The sequence below is a fragment of the Aulostomus chinensis genome, chromosome 7 (genome assembly GCF_037954235.1).
Source record: "Aulostomus chinensis isolate RoL2024-O1b breed Wild chromosome 7, RoL_Achi_v1.0, whole genome shotgun sequence".
Classification (NCBI taxonomy): domain Eukaryota; kingdom Metazoa; phylum Chordata; class Actinopteri; order Syngnathiformes; family Aulostomidae; genus Aulostomus; species Aulostomus chinensis.
The window spans coordinates 23,770,343-23,791,283 of NC_141326.1; the positions used below are offsets into that span (position 1 = coordinate 23,770,343).

Here is a 20,941-nt window from a genome sequence, read left to right on the forward strand (position 1 = left end):
ACTTAATATACTCTATATGGTTGGTTGTATGCTGCTTGTGGAAGGCATATCAAGTCAGCTCTGACTAAACTCTGTTGTTGATCCCTTCAGTTTTATGAAAGCTAAAAGTACGTTTCTTTGTTCCGATTTCAATATTTAAAAATAAAAAAAAGGTTATATCATGAATATCTAAAAAACTACTTCTACACGCAATAGAATACTTTTTATTGTTATTTTAACTTGTTTTTTTATGAATCTAAAGTGCAACTTGATGATTAACTTGGGTAAAAATTGTCATAATGAGTGACACAGATCACATGGCTTTCTATATATATACATATATATATATATATATATACTTGTTACTTATTCATGTGGGCAGAACTATCAGTTGCCACATAATGAAATCATATGACCAACATCTTTAGGGAACTGAAACAAGACTAAAAACAGGATTTGAACCCAGCAGAAGATTCACATGTTCTGAAGAGCGCAGTGTTGTGCATTGATGTGCCAGAGCTGGTTACTAAAGTACCAGCTCCACCTGATCGGGCAGCATCTTTGTCAGGCTTGAAAGTTGTTCTTTTTTATTTGTTTCTGGGGATACGGGGAAGACACTCAGACATGGCCTGTTATACTTTCACACTTGGAGTTATCGTTGTGTCAGGATTCATCAACCTCTCAGCAGCAAACAAAGACACCTGTGACCTCTATGCTGCGGTCGGTGAGAGTCTGACTCTGCAGTCTTTTGTTGAGAGACTGGCTTCTACAGATGTGCTGAGATGGACTCACAATAGTACAATCATCTTCTACAGAGAGCGAGGAAGAGTGTCTGTTGGCAGGTCAGAGGACATTTCTGCGTCCGGATCTCTTTTGCAGAGGAACCTCAAACATTCAAGTGCAGGGATTTACGAGGCTCACGCACTCAGTCCAAATGGTACATTGATTAAATCGTGGCGTGGACGTCTCTGCATGATGGACAAGGTACAAAAACCTCAACTCAGTTATTCCTGTGACTTTAAGTCTAATGCTGTTAATCTAAACTGCTTTGTAGCCAAACCTCAAGGCTTGACGTTTTCATGGACTCTTGATGAAAAGACCTTAACAAGCGAAACCAAACAAACTCTGAGCATATCTCTGACTCAGTTGAAAGGGGAAAGGAGTTTTACATGTAGTGTGTCAAACAAAGTCAGCAAAGAGAGGAGTGACAGCGTTCGTCCCTCCTGTGTAAGCCCATCACCAGCACCACCAAAAATGCTTTGTTTTACATCTAAAACTATTATAGCAGCTCTGGCAGGAGGAGCAGGTCTACTCCTGCTTTTGCTCATCATCGTCATCATATTATGTTGCTGCCACAGACGCAGCACCACCAGAGTGAGACTCAGGGATCAAGGTGAGCTCCGGATGCTTTCGTTAAAAAAGCAGGAATGCGATGCCATCAGTCCAGAGTACGAGACTATGCACCCGGCGGAGGACTCTCCACCCCCGAGCCCCAGGCCTTCGCCCAGAGTCAGTTACCAGAACATTTCTCAGCCTGAAATTCTGACTGACATCACGCCTCCACAGCTATCCGCAGCCGCTGAAGGACAAAAACCCTCTCCGATACCAAAGCCGAGGACGAAGAACCCCCAGATACAAAATGTCTGAGTCCATGTGAAGTTGGAGGCCTTACTTCCTGATATGATATCGCGCTGAAGTCTGTAAAATATATTATATCTATAAACCATCATTTTAAAAAAGCAAACGTTTTTTTTCCCTGTTTTCCTGTTTGATGAACTGAAAGGCATTCGTGTCATTTTACACATACCAATTACATTTACAGATGCAGTATATTGATGACAGAGTTACTTTCGGGGACGATTAGCGAGTTTGGCGGCGGGGTAGAACGTGAGGCATCAAAAGCTCTTTCGCACCAGCTGTAAATGACTGTAAATATGACCTTGTTGAAGCAGTTTTGATGGATGATGGGTTGTTTGATCTGTGCGACATTTTATGATAAAGAAGTCTTAGTGCATTCAGTTTCTGACAAATGCTTCTACTTTATTTTGCCGAACGATTACCTTATCGTTTCTTTTTTTTATTCTTTTAATAAAAATGGAATGTTTTGTACAATAAAATGTTAGGGCAAATAAAGTGAATGTTATATTCTGATAACTGCTGGGTATGGGGCATATAAGACAACTGTCACAACTCCGATTTGTTTATTTTGTTGGATGCAAGACTGATGTTTTTCATTTTATGTGTTACAATCATACAGTATAATTATATATGTTTGGAATAAATAAAGTTGTCATCTCATATTTCTTTGAAAAACTATAATAAGCTGCTTATCTGTGTCAAACAGTCCTTTGTCCCAGCTTCTTACATGTCAGCATTCTTGCTCTTATTAAAATTTGCTTGCTTGCAAGAAGTTATTAAAGGGAGGGAAAAAAATCAATAGAGGAATGGATTAGCTAAGGCAAATATCTATTATCTCCAATGGGTAAATGGTAATCCACACATGAAAGTGTTTGCTGTATCGCCTAATGCTGTGTGACAGCCAGATAATAGAATCCCCCTGAGCGTCATCGCCTAAAACGAACAAGCCAATGTCATCTTTTGTCAGAACCCTGCTCCTCTCCTGCTCTCTTTACATGGCTGAAATTTCAGTCCAGCCGGCAGGGATTTGGCAGTAAAGCTGGTATCTGCTCCTGGAACAATGCCATTTGTCTTTCTTGAGAAACACTAAAACTTGGCTGGCAACACGCCACGTCACTTCCCTGACCGGCTAAAAGTGAGCACGATATACGTAGAAAGATAGAGTAACACATACCCACACGCGCGCTCATGCAGTACATATTAGACATACGTGTTTTCGCATACAGTACACAGGCACCTAAGGGACTATATTGTTCATCTTAATAAAACACATCCCCTATGTCTTTGCCAGAGCCGCCTGGAAATGTGTTTAATCAGTGACTCTTGGAGTGTCGGCCATACACCCTTTTGATGTTGGATCATGTGTGTGACCATGATAAGGGTCAATTACCCGCAGAATGTATTTCTGTTCATGTTGGTCACTTTTATAGTCAGGTTAGCTGGGCTGTGGCCTTTTTCATCAGATTTGTCTGAAAATACCAAGAGGATGTAAGCAATTAGCATTCTTGAGCTAACTTAGCACTCCCTGACCTCACGTCTTTTCCTGAAATGTATTTTGTTTAGTTGAAGCCACAATCTACAAATCAGTTCAGAAGTTATTTTGTTTTTACTTTCCAAGATGTTGAAGCTACAATCTCAAAGGTTTTCATATAAATACATTTATTTTAGTTCACTATCTATCCCCGAGCCCAGTGATGAAAGCTCACGCATCATTAGAGCTTGAATGTGTTTTTGTTTCTGTGGCTGCTTCGCCAGAAAGTTGCTGTACGAAGCAAACCGACATTTCCTACTTGTTACAGCTTCACGTCCAAAAGTGTAGCTGTCAAAACATTGTTTGTTGTTGAGAAGATCATCCAGGAATAAGTGAGAAGATGAGCTGCAAGTGACTATCACAGTTGCCGGTCTGATTTTTTTTCTAATAATTTCAACAGCGGCTTGTTTTGAGGGTTTTTTTTCCTGCTTGGAAACGGTAGTACACTTGCTACACTAGCACGGGTGTAAACTCAGGACAGAGGTGTTCAGGATTATATCTTGAGCATCAACTCAATTGTAATAAATGAGTAGAACAGTCATGGTTACCGTGTGGTCTTGCTGGACAAATGAAAGGATTGTAACAAAACAGATGAATCCTCTTAATTAACAAGATCTGCCAGTCTTATTAGTTTTTTTCTCCTCCATCTGTGTACATCACACTTACACTTTTTTCCCCCACACATAACACATGTAAATCATGGACCCGCCAAACGCACTCTGCAGCTGTCTTCAACACACCGAATAAATTTCGCAAATTAGCCAAGAAATCAAGCTGCACTATTGTTTTGTTGTTTTTTCAGTTAATGAATGCAGAGAACCTTCCAGACCTCAGTGAGGTTTATCACCACACAGACTCTTGAGGCAAATGCAACATAAATGTGCTTTAGCCTTTAATGCAAAGTTTTAGCACGCACAAGTACTTTTAAGCGCTCAGAAGGGACTAATAAAATATGATGAAGTACTCAATTTCTCATTCTGTTTATTGGTATACCTATTCTAAAGAATATGAATGCTACAAAAACAGATGAATAGCAGACAATGCTTCTTAATTTGTGTTCTCAGCATCACAGAGACGTCGAGGGGAAGGAAGCGTTCAGTAAATGCCTTTCAGGAGACTACAGAGCTCAGAATTATTGTACCCTTTGGCCTCCCGCTGAGGCCGAGAGTGTTTGGTCAAATACACCGCCTCTCTTGGAGCATCCGCCTGTCCCCGGATGACTACTGCTGGCACAAAGGACTAGGAGGCAGAGACACAATGACACTACTGACACATGTGGCTGATGTGGGATAGGAACAAGGCAAATGTAGATTGACCAGACTGAAAGTTTCCTGTCTGTTGTCGGCGCTGCTCACTCCAAAACGTGACATGTTTACAACTAAAGTCCGACTGATCTGGGATTCCTTGCGAGCACCTTCTAACTCCATATAAACTTTCTGAAGCACCTAGAAGGTGTGCTTGAGTTAGTCCTCATTTTCAAGAAGACACTTGGAGTCAGCCTCTGGGAAATGAGGCTGATAAAAGCTTCCAAGTCTTCAGTCTTAAAAGTTTGACTGTTTCGGGATCTTTTTTTTCTTTTTCTTTTTCTCATGGTGACAAAAGAATGGCATGTCGAGATCCCTGATTTGACCAGCAGAGGCTTTTCTCGCACTGTTGCTCGCACCTTTGCCAAATCTTTCATCGTTGTCGTCTTTAATAGGTTTCTACAGAGGCCTCCAGCACATCTCTGATGACTCACATTTGCATAGATACAAGTTTCCCTTCAAGAAATAAAGAAAATAGGAAGAATTTCCTTTTGTCTTTCTAATACAACAGTTCGTTCAAATTGAGTTGAGGTGACTGAGGTCTTAAACATATCGACATACGATTATTAGGTGACCTCTGTTTTTGGAGAGGGGGAAAATATAAAAATCACGATCTAAACCCTAAACCCAGCTCTGTAGGAGCCTTATGAGAAATTGCTGGTTGAGTCTTAAACTTGGCATCAGCTGTGGCTGGGAATGCATGTATAAATACTTTGATACCATCTCGTGTTTCAAGGAAATGAGACTCGAGAGGTCAAGCAGGAAGAAGAGATGGACAGAATCAATGTTCAGACCATATCAACAGTGTAAAGAGCAAATATTCACATAATTTCATTCTAATGCCTCAGCAGCTGCGGAGAGCCAAAGAGGCTGGCGTGTGAAAAGAGACCTGAGAAAACAACAGGCCTTTGTCAGACCGAGACTGCTGCAATTTCATCTCAGCTCTCTGCAGATATTTTTAAAATAGTCCAATGTTGCAAAGAACTGCTGTAATGTAATGCATCATGCTCACTGCTTAAAAATAACCCATATACAGTATGTGCAATATAAATAACTGATTCGAAGATGGCATATGGATGAATATGGAAGAGGTGCTATATATGCTCTTCCCACGTTGCTAACTTGGCCCGGGGATGAATAGAAAGCTGCGTGCCTCCTCTGTCGTCTTCACACATGCCAGTATGAAGCGTCCAGATACTGTAACTTTATTAGTAGTTCCAACAACTCGATCCCTCAAAGACTCCCCGCCCAGAAAATTTTTTTACTCATCAGAATTTTGAATATCTTCAGATGACAAGTATATTACATGACACTTATTTTTAGGGAAGAGAAAAGCAAACCGCTCACTGTCTATAGTAAGAAATCTTACTAGAGGGACACACCTAGATCAACTGAAGCAAAGATCAAGCAATTTAGGTAAAAATGTCATATATTGGTTGTGTTACTCTCCTCAAGTGAATAATGAGGTTGAGACATATAAAATCCCATTTTCTGGTCTTCTATGATTTTATTCTTTTTTTGTTTAATGTGCATGCAACAACAACAGCAAAAAAAAAACAAAAAAACATCGCCCTCCGATGCTGTGACGCATATTTCAACGGGTCGACGCGACCAATTTAGCAGAAATTACGTCCCCAGATACTGGACTGGTTTTAAAATTGAACTTCTATCTTTCATTTTAGTGTTCTACTAGTCCCATGCTATCATTATTGATTTACCCAATATAATTGTATCAAGATGTCAAACGTGGAGATGCGGGAGTTCAACAATCTGCTTTAGGTGCAGCGTCCAGATTTTAGATATCAGATATTTGGGGGGAGATGGGATTTACACTCAGAAATGTTTTCTGATTTCTGTTTTCAGAATGAAATTTAGATCTTTCAAAAAAAAAAACCCTATCTTTTATTTTGTTTTAAAATTCCTCTTAACAACAAAATGATTCGTCATTTTTAATAACACACTTTTAACAGGTGCTAATCCTATGGGAGGATATAACTCTAAATTCTTAAGCTATATATACAGCAGTGGTACACCGAAAAACCATCTGTGTTACACTTCCAAAATCTTGAATCAAATATAAACTATAATCTGCAAAGGCCGACTCCTCTGAGTGGTTCTGATCCTGATCCACTCCTGCCAAACACCTAAAGGCCCAAGGACTAACCAGTCAGAAGCAGAGTAGGGGGCAGGTTCTCTGGGGATGAACAGTTCACATATGTCCATTTCCTTGGTTGGAAAAATTAAGTCCATTGACGCCCATTGTGTTGCCTAGTTTGCTTGAATATAGATAAATGGTTGAAACAACTTTGCCCCACTTTTGTTGAAACAGGAGAGACTGTCAGTGGGTGCAGCCCATCAGCTGAAGGCCATCTCAACCAACAGTTCCATGACTTGCAGTACCATGTCTGACAGAGCTAACATTAATATTAGCAGTGCTGGCCTAGCCAGGGGGTTCTGCTAGCACCCTCTGTGGATGTAGCAGAGGCACCCGGCAGGAGGTTGAATGCTCCATGAGGATAAAGGACTTTAAAGAGTTTGGGAGCCATTCCCCTCCAGGATCTTGTATGGTCTGTTTGTTCCTCTTCGCCAGGTGTCAGCTGTAAGGATGAACCTAAGCAAATACCAGGAAAATCAGCTGTGGACAAAAAAATGGTGTTAACCCCAGTCCATATGCGGTAAAGCAGGCCTGTCATTTCCACTACAACCAGAGCTCTGTAATAAAAATGCTTCTATCGGGCAAATTACCCATCCTTGGTCTTGCACCTGATATAAATCAGATGGAAAAAAATTCCACCTCCAGGTCTAATAAGCATCTTGTGTGTGCAGACTCAACATTCATACGAAGATCAAACATTTCTATAACATTCTTGGATAGTGCATTTGTGCCAGCATTAAATTACAACCTGACAAAAGACAAACAAAGCAAAACAAAACAAAACAAAAAACGCTTATGATGTGCATTTTCTACAATAAGACTTATTGCTTTGACATGCTGAGCAAAAACATTTAAGATGATTTTCCCAGATAGATGTGAAACCTTTTGTGAGGAACACCCAGAAGAGATAATTTGGATAGTTTGAAGCTTTTGTCTTGGTCTACAGCCCTATCTCGTCGCAGAGAAAAGGATCCCGTAAACCATATAGTGCGTGTGGATTCATGCTGGCACAACAGCATGACAGTAAACGGCCCTGCAACAATAGTTCAAGATGAGAGAGGTGTAAAGGTGCGACAGAGGGGCTTATAACGCCAGCTTTTGCTTTGGCTATGCCGTGTCTATCTATGAAAGCATCAGAGGAACACTCCGACGGCCTCTCTGTGTGGCCTCCTTTTTTTTTTTTCAAACATCCCTGAAAGGTAATCCACTTTTTTTTTTTGCATAGAAGAAAAATGCCTTGAAAAGTACTTCACCAAAAGAGATAAGCGCTTGAGGGGGGGGGGGGGGGGGGTGAATGTGTATTGACAGGCTGTTTATTGCTGCCTTGGAGACAAATTGCTCAGAAACAGTTAGAAACGCAAATTAAAGTTGGGCAAGGTCAAAAGAGGACACAAAAGATAATATATGAGGTGTATTCCATCTTCGCTGTAAAAGTAGCAACAATATGTTCCATTTATAACACGTCATTATCTTTAAAGTGTATTCTTGGTTGTCAGGTTTAGAAAAACAAACACGGATGATAAGACTCTGCAGGATACATTCACTTTTAGATGACTGACAGAGAAAAAGCACCACTCTCTCTTCAGTATGGCGCTACTAATCCTGTCTAATTAGAATACATCTAATCGCGTGTCCAACAAGTCTTCGGAGCCAATTAACCCCAGTTAAATATTGTCCGTATGGCAACTGATAGACAGCCTGATCAAAGTGGCCACTGATGCTGCTCTTTGTGCCAATAAACGTGTCACGAGCAGCTGGGGATCACTGAGCTGCAGGGCCATATGGAGTGTTAAAACCCAATCCGAAATCCTGCTACCATTGTGACGAGGAAAAAAAGCATGAATATTTCTTACAGGACACTTTATGTTTAATCCAGAATTGTCCATGTGAGTAATGGGAACAATAGCACTGGGAGCAGAAGGTGGATACATATTTTTGTCCCGGCAGAGAGACTAAGAATGCATGTTGCTTATTTTTGTTTTACTCCAAGGCAACAGAGCGCCTCACATCTCACATCACAGAGTCTGTGACCTTAAGATGCTTCTTCTGTTTCTCAAAATATATTACACATCTATTCCTGTTAGTGAACAACATTAGCATTTTCAGGCGGTAGTGTCAATCATATTAACAGAGCACATCATCCTCTCACCATTTACACAAATGAGCTGCCAGGAACTGAAGTACAGATTTTATTTACCTTGAGGCAGCTAGACTCTCAAGAGACAACGTCATCAAACCATCTGGCGCATCAAGTTGTCATTTTTTGACATCTGCAACTCAGTTTGTGTCTGTCTATATATCTGCATGACATTCCCTCGATTATCTCAACACCTGTTCATCTGATTGACTTCAACCTTGCCGTTCATATTGCTTGTGTCTAAAGGAAGCGCAGTGCTGAGTTTGAAATAGATCGGATGAGCAGTTTTCATTTTTATATGCTAGAAGTTTCTCAACAGGGTGTGCCCCTGAAGGTTTAAAAAAAGGGGCGGGGCCTGCACTATGGCCCTGCAGTGACACCACATATGATGTCATATCAAACAACAGCATATCACTATATTATAAGATCATTTGCAAAGCCTATGCTCTAAAACTTTGGGTTTTATGTGCATTTTCCTTGGCAGTTGTGCTTCCACCTTTGTGAATGTTTCCAATTTTTTTTAAATTTCTTTTTTCTGTTTTTTTTTATGGACTACAAATGAAAAAAGAAGCTGAGTGGCTTTAGTTGACTATTTCATGTCAGCTACTGTACATTCTTGAGAAACATCCGCTTGATTACACTTGAGAATCAACCTCAAACAGAGTGGAGAGGTGTGGTAGATGTCAGTAAAGAGCCCCCCCCCCCCCCCCCCCCCCCCGCCCGCCCTCACTGGTTATGACCCCTGAACTCCAGTTGTGCTTCAACATTTGATAAGCATCCTCTTCTATGAAAAAAAGACTTTCAGTGAGTTGATTCAAGCTTTGACTACAGTTCCATCCCAGTGAAGAGTCTTTGTCTGTGTTTGAGTAGCACCACAAAGAGACAGACAGACAGGCACGAGTACCGTTCCCACCACATTAACAGTCCACTTGTGTCTCACAGACAGGCTCTCTTAATTGATAGATAGAGGGGTGGAGATATTTGGGGGAGAGTATCAGAGCATTCGAGGCACGTATAGCTGGACAATGACACAAAATCCTCCCCTCACGCAGAAGAAGTCGGTAATAGTGAGTGTGCAACCAACACACTTATGATGTTTAAGAATTTCCCCATTTTTCTCTCGTCCAGAGATGGTATCTTCGTTTGACAGGGGGAGAGACCAAATGTCCCTTAGGTACAAGAAACCAGAACCTATTATTTTAGTCATGTGCAGAAAAAGAATTACATCTGTGAGAAGTGATTGATGTGAGTTAACCCTGTCAAAGGAAAGGTTACGGATCAGCGCAAAACAAGACATAAATCACTTCCAAATGCTCTTACCAGCCACTGTAGATCAGTCTGTTAGACTCTTCGCTCTCTGCTGCTGTTATGAATGTCCAGAATTATCAGATTGACTGAATGCCCTCAACCAAAGCAAAGCTTGATTGCTAATGTCTTTTTCACGAGCAAACGGAGCCCCTCACTTGCTCTTTGCACATTAAAACCATTTTTGTCATATAATGTGTTGTTTGTCTCTGCGTCTGATACAGGATGACTGTGAGTAACCGTGTTGTGGTCGATGTCCCATGGGCTTCTAGTCAGTGTGAAATGCTGGAGAACAAAGGTGACATTCTGTTAAGACGTTTAATATACCCTGGTGACGTGAGCCACAGCCGTGTGTCAAATCTCCACAGTGTTAAGCTGTTAAAAATAATTAGCTTTTTTACACCCCCCCCCCCCCCCTTGTTATCGAGTGTCTTGCCTGGTCGTTTCACACACAAAAGCCTGGCCACAGCTCATGTCTATAGTCGCGTCTGGCCTTTGCCTCATTCATTCTAGCTATGCTGACATGGGGCAACATTTTCCAGGCTGCTTAACAGCTTCACATTTTACAATGGGAAAGTATGTGGTGCAACGAAAACACTGCCACTGGTCATGATTGTGTGCATTTCCTCAATAACTTTCAGCAGGTTTTTATTATCGCTTCTTTACTGTTAATATCTGGCTTTGGCTGTGTAAAAATTATTACTTGTCCAAAACATCGTTAAAAAAAGTTACTTGGAAAGTAACCCTCAGAGATTGTATTCTATCACCTGTGTAACGTGTCATTCACACCAGAGTCTCGTGTTCATGCGTGAAAACAATTCGAGCCCATTTTTCACCACACCACATGTGCACATGAGCTATTGGCACATACTTGCAGTCCCCAGGGGTCTAACACCGACCCCTGGGGACTGAGCGCCCCCATACCTCCTCCAGTTGGACCATGCCCGTCTCTGACAGCATACCAGCCAGCCATATGCACTGAGGAGATGGTCAACTTTGGACCAAGGCTGTCTAGTCCCCCCCCCCCCCCCCCCCACACACACACACACATTGCATGCAGCTGTTACAAATAGATACTCTAGACTTGTAACACAAAACCTAAATTGACCTCATTCCATCTCAGCCAGTTAAAGTCAAGGCTGATATGATTTCCTTCAAAAAAGCTGGCAGTCAAAGTGTCAATACAGTCAACAAAGCCTGTAAGTGCCAACAGCTTCTCCTGCCAAACTACTGATAGCCCTTTCGGCATTGAAGGTAATTTTCATGGAAGTAATTGTGGTACATCAAAAGAAGAAACCGATACTGTTCAAGGTCAAACTTTTCCACTATAGGATGTGTGCATGTGTGTTTATTTGTGTGAGTGTGTGTGTTTGTATGCGAGTGAGTTTGGGGGAAGATTATATTCATATGAGGTATGTTATGATCTGAGCCTGCTCAGACGACCTTTCCGTACTGCTCCGTCTCTCTTGAGGTCCTCATTTAGAGAGATGATGCTGGGTGCATCCGTTCACCGCGGAACATGCAGAACTCCAGGAAAGAGACATGAAAAAGGTCTGAAAAGGATGAAAACAGAGGATCAGATTCTCCCCAAATGACCAATATTCAATTATCAGTTCACACCAGTTCGGCCAGTCAGAGCTGATGAAAAAAACCTGGACCTCACAAAGTACATCATATAGACGCTTGTGAGGATTTCTGAAAACAGCTCAAGCGGTTGTTTAGTGCTCTAGCGCCATCTAGTGGTCAACCGTAAACTGACAGACGTGCTGAGACCCTGTTTAATTTTTATCGTCTTTCTTGGGACTAAATACAATACTTATATATCTATATACATTTTAGCTGTAGGTAATGTAGATATAATATTAGGGGAAATGAGATCTATATCATGTTTTTTGTCAAATTTTTTAAATTTGTACCACTGCACCTTTTCTGTTCTCCCCAAATAAAGAGTATGACTCCATACTGTTCTTCATGAAGCATTTTTCTATATAAACTGATATGTCAGTTAAGGCTATGTGTAGTATACTTGTATATGTTCTACTGAAAGTTATGAAATATTCTCTAAATTTTTAAATTCATGAAGGCGTAGTTTAAAATGTATTTTTTTGTGGAGAACAACTGATCTACATCTTAATGCTATTTTTTGTTTTTCTGTTTTTTAATATTTATTCATTCATATGTTTATTTATTAGTGGGCGTGTATTTTATGTTAGTTTTTTTTTTAATCTGACAGAAATAGAGGAGACATAGAATGGAAATGCAGGCAAAGAAAGAAGCGATATGACACGCAGCAAATGATCAAGTTAGCCAAGCTTCAATCATCTCCGCTAATAGGGTATTTTACTTTGTCCCACAATTGTTATGTCCCGCATAATACAAGTGAGCTTGGAGATGTTCTATTAGTTTATAACTTTCCTTCTAAGATTAAGCACAAGAATAAACCTAATATATTCAGGCTTTTCCATGTACTTATTCATAATTTTGCTCGGTACATCTAATGAGTTCATGCGAACTACATGGAAAGAATATGCTTTAAGTTTTTGAATTGCTAAACTGATAACACTTGAGAATAAACTTATTAATTTTTCTAGTTGCAGTGGTCAGCACTGTTGCCTCACAGCAAGAAGGTTCTGGATTCGAGCCCCGGATGGAGCACGGGGTCTTTCTGTGTGGAGTCTGCATGTTCTCCCTGTGTCTGCGTGGGTTCTCTAATGTGGGGCGGTTAATCGCAAACTCTAAACTGACCGTAGGTGTGACTGTGAGTGTGAATGGTTGTCTGTCTATATGTGTTGGCCCTGTGATGGACTGGCAACCTGTCCAGGGTGAACCCCACCTCTCACCCAAAGACTGCTGGGATGGGCTCCAGCCCCCACCATGCGCCCCTTAACAGGATAAGTGGTAGAAAATTAATGAATGGATGGAGAATATAAATATATATAACAACTAATCATTAAGAAATATGAAACTTATTAAACTTGGATTCCACAACAAAAAACATGACTATGTGTCCAGCAGGGATATTGGATGTAACACCTTATTTGATACACTAGGGGTCACTGTTTACTCAGGACCTATGGTCTTCTCACTGACTAGCCCTTCATCAGAAACATAGAAATATTAGATGTGTAGTGGTGTGGGGCAGCAGCGCTCACATAAAGACAACACAATATATCACGTAGCTTCGTTTGTTAGCTGCATTTAAGGGGCAGACTTGTAATCTTATCGCAGTAGTAGAATAAAAAAAAGTTTTATTGTAGATTTGAATTCCAAATATGAAACATTTTCACAATAATAGAAAAAAAAAAACCTTTCAGCAGTTAACTCCACCTGTGTGTGAAATTTCAGAGTGTCACTGTGTCTGAGGGATGCTGGTCTGATACAGGCTCTCCAGAGCAGGTTGCAGCTGCAGATTGCACCGGAATGTCTGTGTTGTTACCTCAAAGCAGACTGTGTTGCATGGTAAACATCAAACGTTAGTCGCTTTTATGAGGATTCTAAGCGCAGGTTTGTCTTTCTGACTTAAGTCATTAAAGCTGTCTTGGTTTATGCTTACAGCAAACCAAAGCAGAGAAGTGTTTCCCTAACTTGTCTGGAGAGTTTTGAAGGACCCCGGCACAGCTTGGTTTCTCTGGAAAACTGCCTTTGAGGGGAGTGGTTGTTGTGCTTCAAGTCTCGTCCAAATCCTGAGATTAGATTTTCGGAACCAAGGCAGGCTTCTGGCAAGGAATCAAAGCAACTCTTGAGGGACCACTGTATCTGTTTTCATTTAATGCACAAAGCTATCTCGGTGCAATGGCTCTATAAAAGTAGGCTGAATATAAACAGTTTGCCTTTTGCTGAAATAGCCGCACCTTCATTACCAAAGTCATTTTGGTGACATAATTCCTTGAAAACAGTACTTTCCATTTCTTGGGGAAGTTTTCAAAGCTTAGAGGGAACTTACCTCACTCTTTGATTTGACATAACAATTTGATGAGTCATTGGGAAGTTGACAACTTCATCTGTTTCCAGGACTCAAGTATTCGTGTACCCTGCTGAGAAATGGATTAAAAGGCATTTGCTCTGTTTATATGTCTCTTAAGTGGAACTGAACTCTTGAAAGTCATGTTGTGGAAAACCAACCTGCTCGGCTGAGTGGATCCACATGGAGTCACAATCTGGCAAGCACAAGTATCCACGCCTGCACTAACCTGATGCCCCTAAGACGTCTGCCTCTCTCCGATGGAGATGTTCGGGTAACGACGCTGATAAAAAATACTTAACATTGACATTTGATGATCACCATGCAGAGAGTTGTATGTGTGACACACACTTACTTGTGATATCACAATGAATTTGGATGTCCATCCATCGGTGTGCTTCGACCGCCCCTGGGCACTGGGAGTAGCGTTTGCAGTTGTTAAAGGTACAGTATGTACAGTTTAGGATAGGCTTTTGACTCAAACGGAATGCAATATTTAGAATGATGTTGTATAATCACTTGAAAATGAAAAAGTGTCACGTATTCATTTGCTAAGAGCGGGCCCTTCATTCTCTTCCTCAGGGACAGCCATGTTGCACCTACAGTAGCCCAGAATGGACAAAATAAAGGCGATCGCTTGTCCTTCTATTTCTTTAGCTTTATGTTTAACTTTCACTCGAAATTATTTGTTTTTACTTGTTATTGAGAATGCATCCCCTGTAAAAAAAAAAAAAAAAAAAGCAAGGAAAGGTAAAGTAGAAGCAGGTACACTGAAACTAAATGAGTTAACTGGGTTTACAGTCGTTTATACAGAGGTTTTAAACCAAAAAAAGCGTCGAGTGATTTTTTGAAAGCCTGAGATAAAGTTTCATACGCCCAATGTATGGGAATCTTAAATAACTTTATGCAGGTACTGTCCCATATTATATGACAGGTCTGTTTTCATAAATTGTGAGAGGAAAATAAAATCTTCATCTCTTGAGTCAGCTGGAAGGCTTTTTTTATTTATATGATTCCACAGCGTTAGTAGTATCAAGACATACAGTATTATCAATTAGTAACCATAGCACCAGAATCAGTCATTCATGTTTTTTTTTTTTTTAATACAGGCTACATACGTACTGTATGTACACATGATTCTTAAAAACATCTTTGGATAAAGCAAAGCAAACAAGCACGCCGTTTCTCTGTTCAGTACCAATGCCCGTTCGATATTTAGCACACTGTTTACAATTCAAGTATGAATATTAAAAATACACATATATAAGTTACAACTCTTCACGGTTATTACAAAAACAACAACAACAAAAAAACCAAAAACCAATAGGATTACATTTCTACAAAAAAAAATTTTTGGCACATAGTGCATCAAGTATTCTTTAAATTTCTGATACAGACCTCATAGCACAGTTGACCATCATACAAATATGAATGATAGCCAAAGGTTTTCTAGCTGCTCATTGACTTTTTTTTTTTTAATAAAAAAACGTATTTTTTCAGCCATTCATTAAATCAAAAGAAGCTGCTTTGTTTGAGAAGACAAAACACCAAAAAAAAAAAAAAAAAAAAGTTGAATCTGCATCTATTTTTCTAACTTTGGTTAAAGCGTAACATCAAAGTAGCGGCCAGTTAGGTTGCATGAGTTATTGCGGTGGTCATGGTGAAAGACAGTCATAATGAGTGAGCATTAGTCAGGGGCAGATTTCCTTTTGTAGTGGTTTATCTGACAATATCCAATACCCCACATCCTTGCAGATTTTCAGCTATGTTATTAAGAGGACTGTGTGGGATGTTCTTTAGAAATCCTACATCCGCCGAAGACGTTTCTAAACCGAAACCCTCAAAACTAGAGAGAACTGCTGTTCCGCCGCAGCCACTATTCGTCCCCTATAAGCCAGTGTTTTCCTTCTCAAGGTCAGAGGTAATTCAAAAGCACCATTCGAAAGATCATCGTTTAAGGTTACTGGTTGTACTACAAATAGTAGCAGGCAATTACATTTTTTTTTTGTGTCATAGCAAAGCAGTCAAATGGCTTTACTGTTGGTAGTAGTCATTGTACCGTAATATACAGAACATCTCTAAAAGTCCTACAGAATAAATATGGTCAAACATAAATACATAATACAACACATGTCTCGGTAGAGCACAGATGTATGTGAGAGGTAGGGATTGCTGGTACCTACAGTAGAAGGGTGCAAAGAGACACCTCATACTGTGTCACGGTGTAACAACGTGTGTGAGAGAGAGAGAGAGAGGGAGAGAGAGGGAGAGAATGCAAATAAAAACAATTCTTGTGGTTTGAAACGTCACACAAAATAGCTAAACTGAAGAATGTCTTCCCCACAGTGCTAGTTTTTATCTGTCCCTACCTGACAGTTGTGTCAGTCAGCGGTCTTTCTACGTCGTATTCGGTAATTTTTTTTAAATACTTCCCGACAGGTGACAGCAAACAGACTCTAGAAATAAAGGAAGCTGAAATAATCTGACTCTAAAATATTGTTTGACCTTTAAACAAGGCAGGTCTGGACAGCTGGTCGCAAGCTTGCGCTTTATAAACATCTGGAGCATGAAAAATAGTTTCAACTTTTGGGGTAATAACATGTTTTGCTCCCTAGATGATGTGGCTAATAGTTGAGTGCATTAAATGACATAAAATGAATTGTTTTTATACTATAGTTGCTGTGCAAATTAAAAAACAAAACAAAAAACAAAAAAAAAACAAGGCCTAACATTTTAATTTGTGAGAATTTGAGTTCTGGTAACATTATTTTTTTTTACAGTTAAACAGAGCCAGGCTATATGTTTCTGTTTTTTGTTCAAAGCTAAGATTAGTCAGACGTGACACACTAATAAGTGCATGTCAGAAAATGCTTAGCTATTTCTTTTTCTTCCTCTGTTATTCTGTTTCTACATACATGACTGCAACACAATCATTCCTTACGTTATTCAGAAGTCTGTCTCTAGCACGTCTTTGTCACTTGAGGATTGCATTGATTATTTATACATATTTATAGGGTGTGACTGATTGCAAGTCAGTAGAATAAGCACCTAAATGTTTACAGTGTTTCTGTAAATATAAATGTGTATATACTCTATAAACAAACATACACCATTCATTCCAGACACTTCACGATGAAATGCTGGATTATTTTGCACTTGACAGAACACCATAATCATATTTCTAATGATGAGAATATCTCATTTGATGGGAAAATGGTGTATTTTGGTTGCATTTCCAGTGGTTTGAAGCTTAGTATCCCTTTATGATGCTCAAAATGCGTGAACAGTTTTTGATTCCAATGCAGAGACGTCAGCCACAGCGTAGCCATCGCAATACTGGAAGCAAGCAAATGTCGCGCTCGAGAGTCCGAACAGCCTGTAGTACTGCTGTGTCTTCTGTAGGTGCCATGAGGGAGCTGGTGAAGTTTCTCCACCACACTCACAAATGATGGGTCCAAAAAATCAGGGTTATTGCATGTTTCTGGTCGACTGTCTGCAGGAGAGATTAGGGGAATTTGGCCTGTGTGCGGCGCTCACTGGACTTGAAGGAGTAGCCCATTGTGAGCCTGGGGAATGCACTTCCCACAGAACCCGCCACAGCGGCCGTAGATTCTTATTCCATCCTACAGATCAGAACAGATGAGAGTGGGCATCATGGATAATTCATAAATGTCACTGGGGATTCCTCCTCAGTGAATCAGAGAGAGACACGGCTTTGCAATTCGGATGATAAAACTAAAAACAAAGCAAAAATCACTGTTGTAAATGGACAATTAATAAAAAAAAAACTCCACAAAAGGAAAACACTTTAATCCATGAAAAGCCTGTAAACGTTATTTAGCTCATTCTACCGTGCCAGTTCTATGTTAAACTAAGAAAAAAACAAATGAGCCGTGACAGAAACGGCCCCGAAATTCACTTGAAGTAAAAACGCATCATTAACCTTTTCCAAAATGATATCAACAGGTTCTTACCTCAGATCGGTGAACTTTAACCGAAACATAGTTGCCCTGAGATGTCCATTTGGTGGCCTCAGCCACTTTGAGGCCAGTGCCGATCAGATTAATGCTAAACTGGCCCTGAAAACACACATCAGAATTGTGGTACTTTTTTAGAAGCAGGAATATTTACAACAGGTTCAAGAAATGGTAGAGGACACAGTATCACTTATTTGACCTCCAGACCCCACAAACATATGAAACAGAGGGACACACATGAAACATGGCTTAGAGGCCAGAATGTACAGTATTTCAGCAACCTGTGGACACTTGGCTGCACTATAACAGTCTCCGGCTGTAGCAAAGGGCACAGGTCGACCAACGGGAGTATGGGAAAACTGGAGGTCCGTGACTGTGGAAGAGCAAAGATTCAAGTTCAGACTCACAATGTGCAGCAGCTCACTTTTCCACATTCTCACAGTTAAAGTAGGGACTCAAAAGTACAAGAGAAACAAATGTTAATCAATCGAAATTCTTTTAGGCCCTAATTCTATTCAGGATCAACAATTTTGTACAAGAAATATGCAACAGTTTTTAAGAATTGAGACTCACATTATTGCATTTAAATAACTGAAATTCAAAGTTGTGTGTCGGTGCTGTTTAACCTCGTGAGATAAACAAGATTTCTCACACTTGGAATCTATTAACCTTTTATTAGAACCAAATCCTGAATGTGTCCTGTTCAATGTCCTGTCTCAAATAACCTGGTCATGTTAATTAAATCTGTTTAACATGTTGAATTCAGCAAATAAATAGTAACCATGAATCTTCTGCTGAAATATTCTTTTTGTCATCTTTCCATCCAGCCAACATGGCGACATGTGATAACCATTACCAGCACCTTTCTCTGCCCTCTGTTCATGTTGTATAAATCGAATGATGATAAGTTTCACGGGATGCGTAAGGCGTACCAAAGCAGTGCTTCTCCATCACCCTAACCCTAACCCGCCATCTTGAACTCATTATCCCCCCCACCCCACCTCCTTTTCAAGATGCCTGAAAGCCAAATGAGTACCATGCAGAGGGAGGGAGGGAGGGAATCTGTGCTGTCAGGACCGAGACCAGACGAAGAGGATGGGAAGATGACTACGTTGGTTTTGCAACTTCCACTTTAAGTGCACATGCACGCACGCACGCACGCACGCACGCACGCACGCACGCACACACACACACACACACACACACACACACACACACACACTAATCAAAGGCATACTTGGACACAACAGGGAATATGGAGCTGACTGTAATAATGAACAGGGGAATATAGCCAAAGGATATATGTGTAATAATGTGTGTGTGTGTCCCTTAATATTTGATTTCACGCATGCTCGTGTGATACCAATGTGACCGCATGTGTGGCTATGTGTGTGTGTGTGTGTGTGTGTGTGTGTGTGCTCGTGTATTTGGCAACATTACAAAATTGTCTCTGTATGTGTTTGAGAACAGGCATGCATGTCTGTGTGTGCGTGTGTGAGTGCGTTCCATTATTCCCTTGCTCACGTCTTCGCAATGAGAGACCCAGTTTCAAGTCGCTGCATGATATGAACATGTTGAGAGGTCATTACTTCAATTTCAGGGGAGAGCGGAGGCTTCAGAACGAGGTGTTAGTAAGAATAAAACACTGATGGGTGGGCTCGTGACAGCAGACGGTGACGGGCAATGACAAAGCAATTACGCACTCATTATCCTCAAGGAGTTCAAGTCCAGACGAACTTTGTGGAAGAGCGTGTATCCTGCTGCTGAGTAGTCGTTCCTGCAGTTGCAATCTTGTCTTCGGCTGCCGTTATAGGGGCATTCAAAGGGGTTCAGCAACCTTTGTTGTCAAGAAAAATTGAGTTTTAAGATTTATTTCAGGTCATAGGACACAGGAATCTGAACAATCTTACAAAACTCCATATTTTATACATTACAGGCAGCACAATAATTCTCTCCAATCCAGACACACTGAGCCACAGCCCAAGTGGCTATTCGTCATCATTGGATTATACGCACCTGTGCCCATACACCTCTGAGAAGTTGTCTGTCTGACCGCTGCGCAAGGTCACGTACTCCTTGGGGAAATCAGTCTGCATCTCAGCACAGTAAATCTAAGGCCGACACATTGAGATAATAGATGAGCGCGAGCCGGGAAGCAGAGGTTGAGTCACGAAGAAAGCAGCAGAACTCTGAGGAGACACACCTGTAAGATCCGGGACTTGACCTTGAGGTAGTATTCCCCATCTATCCTCACACCCTGTCTCATCTGGACCTCACGGCAGGACGCGAACAACTGGCCTGAAGGGGGGTGAAGGTTGTAGTTTTAGAGCAACAAATCTTTTGACACAATTCTTTTGAAAGTCATGTTGTTTAACTTTTCAACTTGTGTCATAAATCTGTCGCCAACAAATACCAGATATATCTAAAAGCCTTGTGGTGGATCAGACATGGAGCCGACACAGAGGTATTTTTATTTTTATGATAACGAATGACATCCGGACTCTCTCAACAGATGGTCTGAGGAAACAATTTTTATCAGCAGTTGCAGACAATGACTACACTTCCCACAACCCTACTAAGTATCAACATCATCTCTGATTGGTGGAACATGTTGTTACCTACTAAATATTTACTGAACTGGTCACTGATGGTCATTTTGAATTTTCAATTTCCCACCATCATTTGAGAGGAAACCGGCTGCAGAAACATGATTTGTCTGTCTGATGACAAAAGGTGAATATTTGGATGGTTACATATATTCACAACATGAGTGACAATTTAGTTAAGATAGTCAGTTGGATATGAAATGCAGTTATTTTGAACAGCACTGGGTCATAAAACTCTTTGCTAAATATCCATGGAAGATTGAATGGAAAATGTATTATCCCAGAGCTGTTCTAAAGGTGGGCAGACACTGCTGAGCTCGTGTCATTCAATCTGCAAACAACAATGAC

At 40.6% G+C, this 20,941-nt stretch overlaps 2 protein-coding genes across 3 annotated transcripts in view; one reads left to right on the forward strand and one right to left on the reverse strand.

The window, feature by feature from the left end:
• The first annotated feature begins 470 nt into the window (after positions 1-470).
• Positions 471-2,263, forward strand: LOC147259166 (uncharacterized). Its single transcript, XM_086207857.1, has one exon. It carries the CDS (start codon positions 604-606, stop codon positions 1,624-1,626), a length of 1,023 nt encoding a protein of 340 aa, XP_086063983.1. The 5' UTR covers positions 471-603; the 3' UTR covers positions 1,627-2,263.
• Positions 2,264-15,015: 12,752 nt separating this feature from the next.
• Positions 15,016-20,941, reverse strand: part of LOC147259167 (A disintegrin and metalloproteinase with thrombospondin motifs 20) — an 80,910-nt gene continuing 74,984 nt past the window's right edge. For both annotated transcript variants that reach the window (XM_086209458.1, XM_086209459.1), the window contains 6 exons: positions 20,191-20,285; positions 20,004-20,098; positions 19,691-19,824; positions 18,269-18,360; positions 17,985-18,089; positions 15,016-17,633 (listed from right to left, as the gene is read on the reverse strand). In XM_086209458.1, the coding sequence (XP_086065584.1) occupies positions 17,544-17,633; positions 17,985-18,089; positions 18,269-18,360; positions 19,691-19,824; positions 20,004-20,098; positions 20,191-20,285 (611 nt within the window). In that variant the 3' untranslated portion in view covers positions 15,016-17,543. The remainder of the gene's footprint in view (positions 17,634-17,984; positions 18,090-18,268; positions 18,361-19,690; positions 19,825-20,003; positions 20,099-20,190; positions 20,286-20,941) is intronic.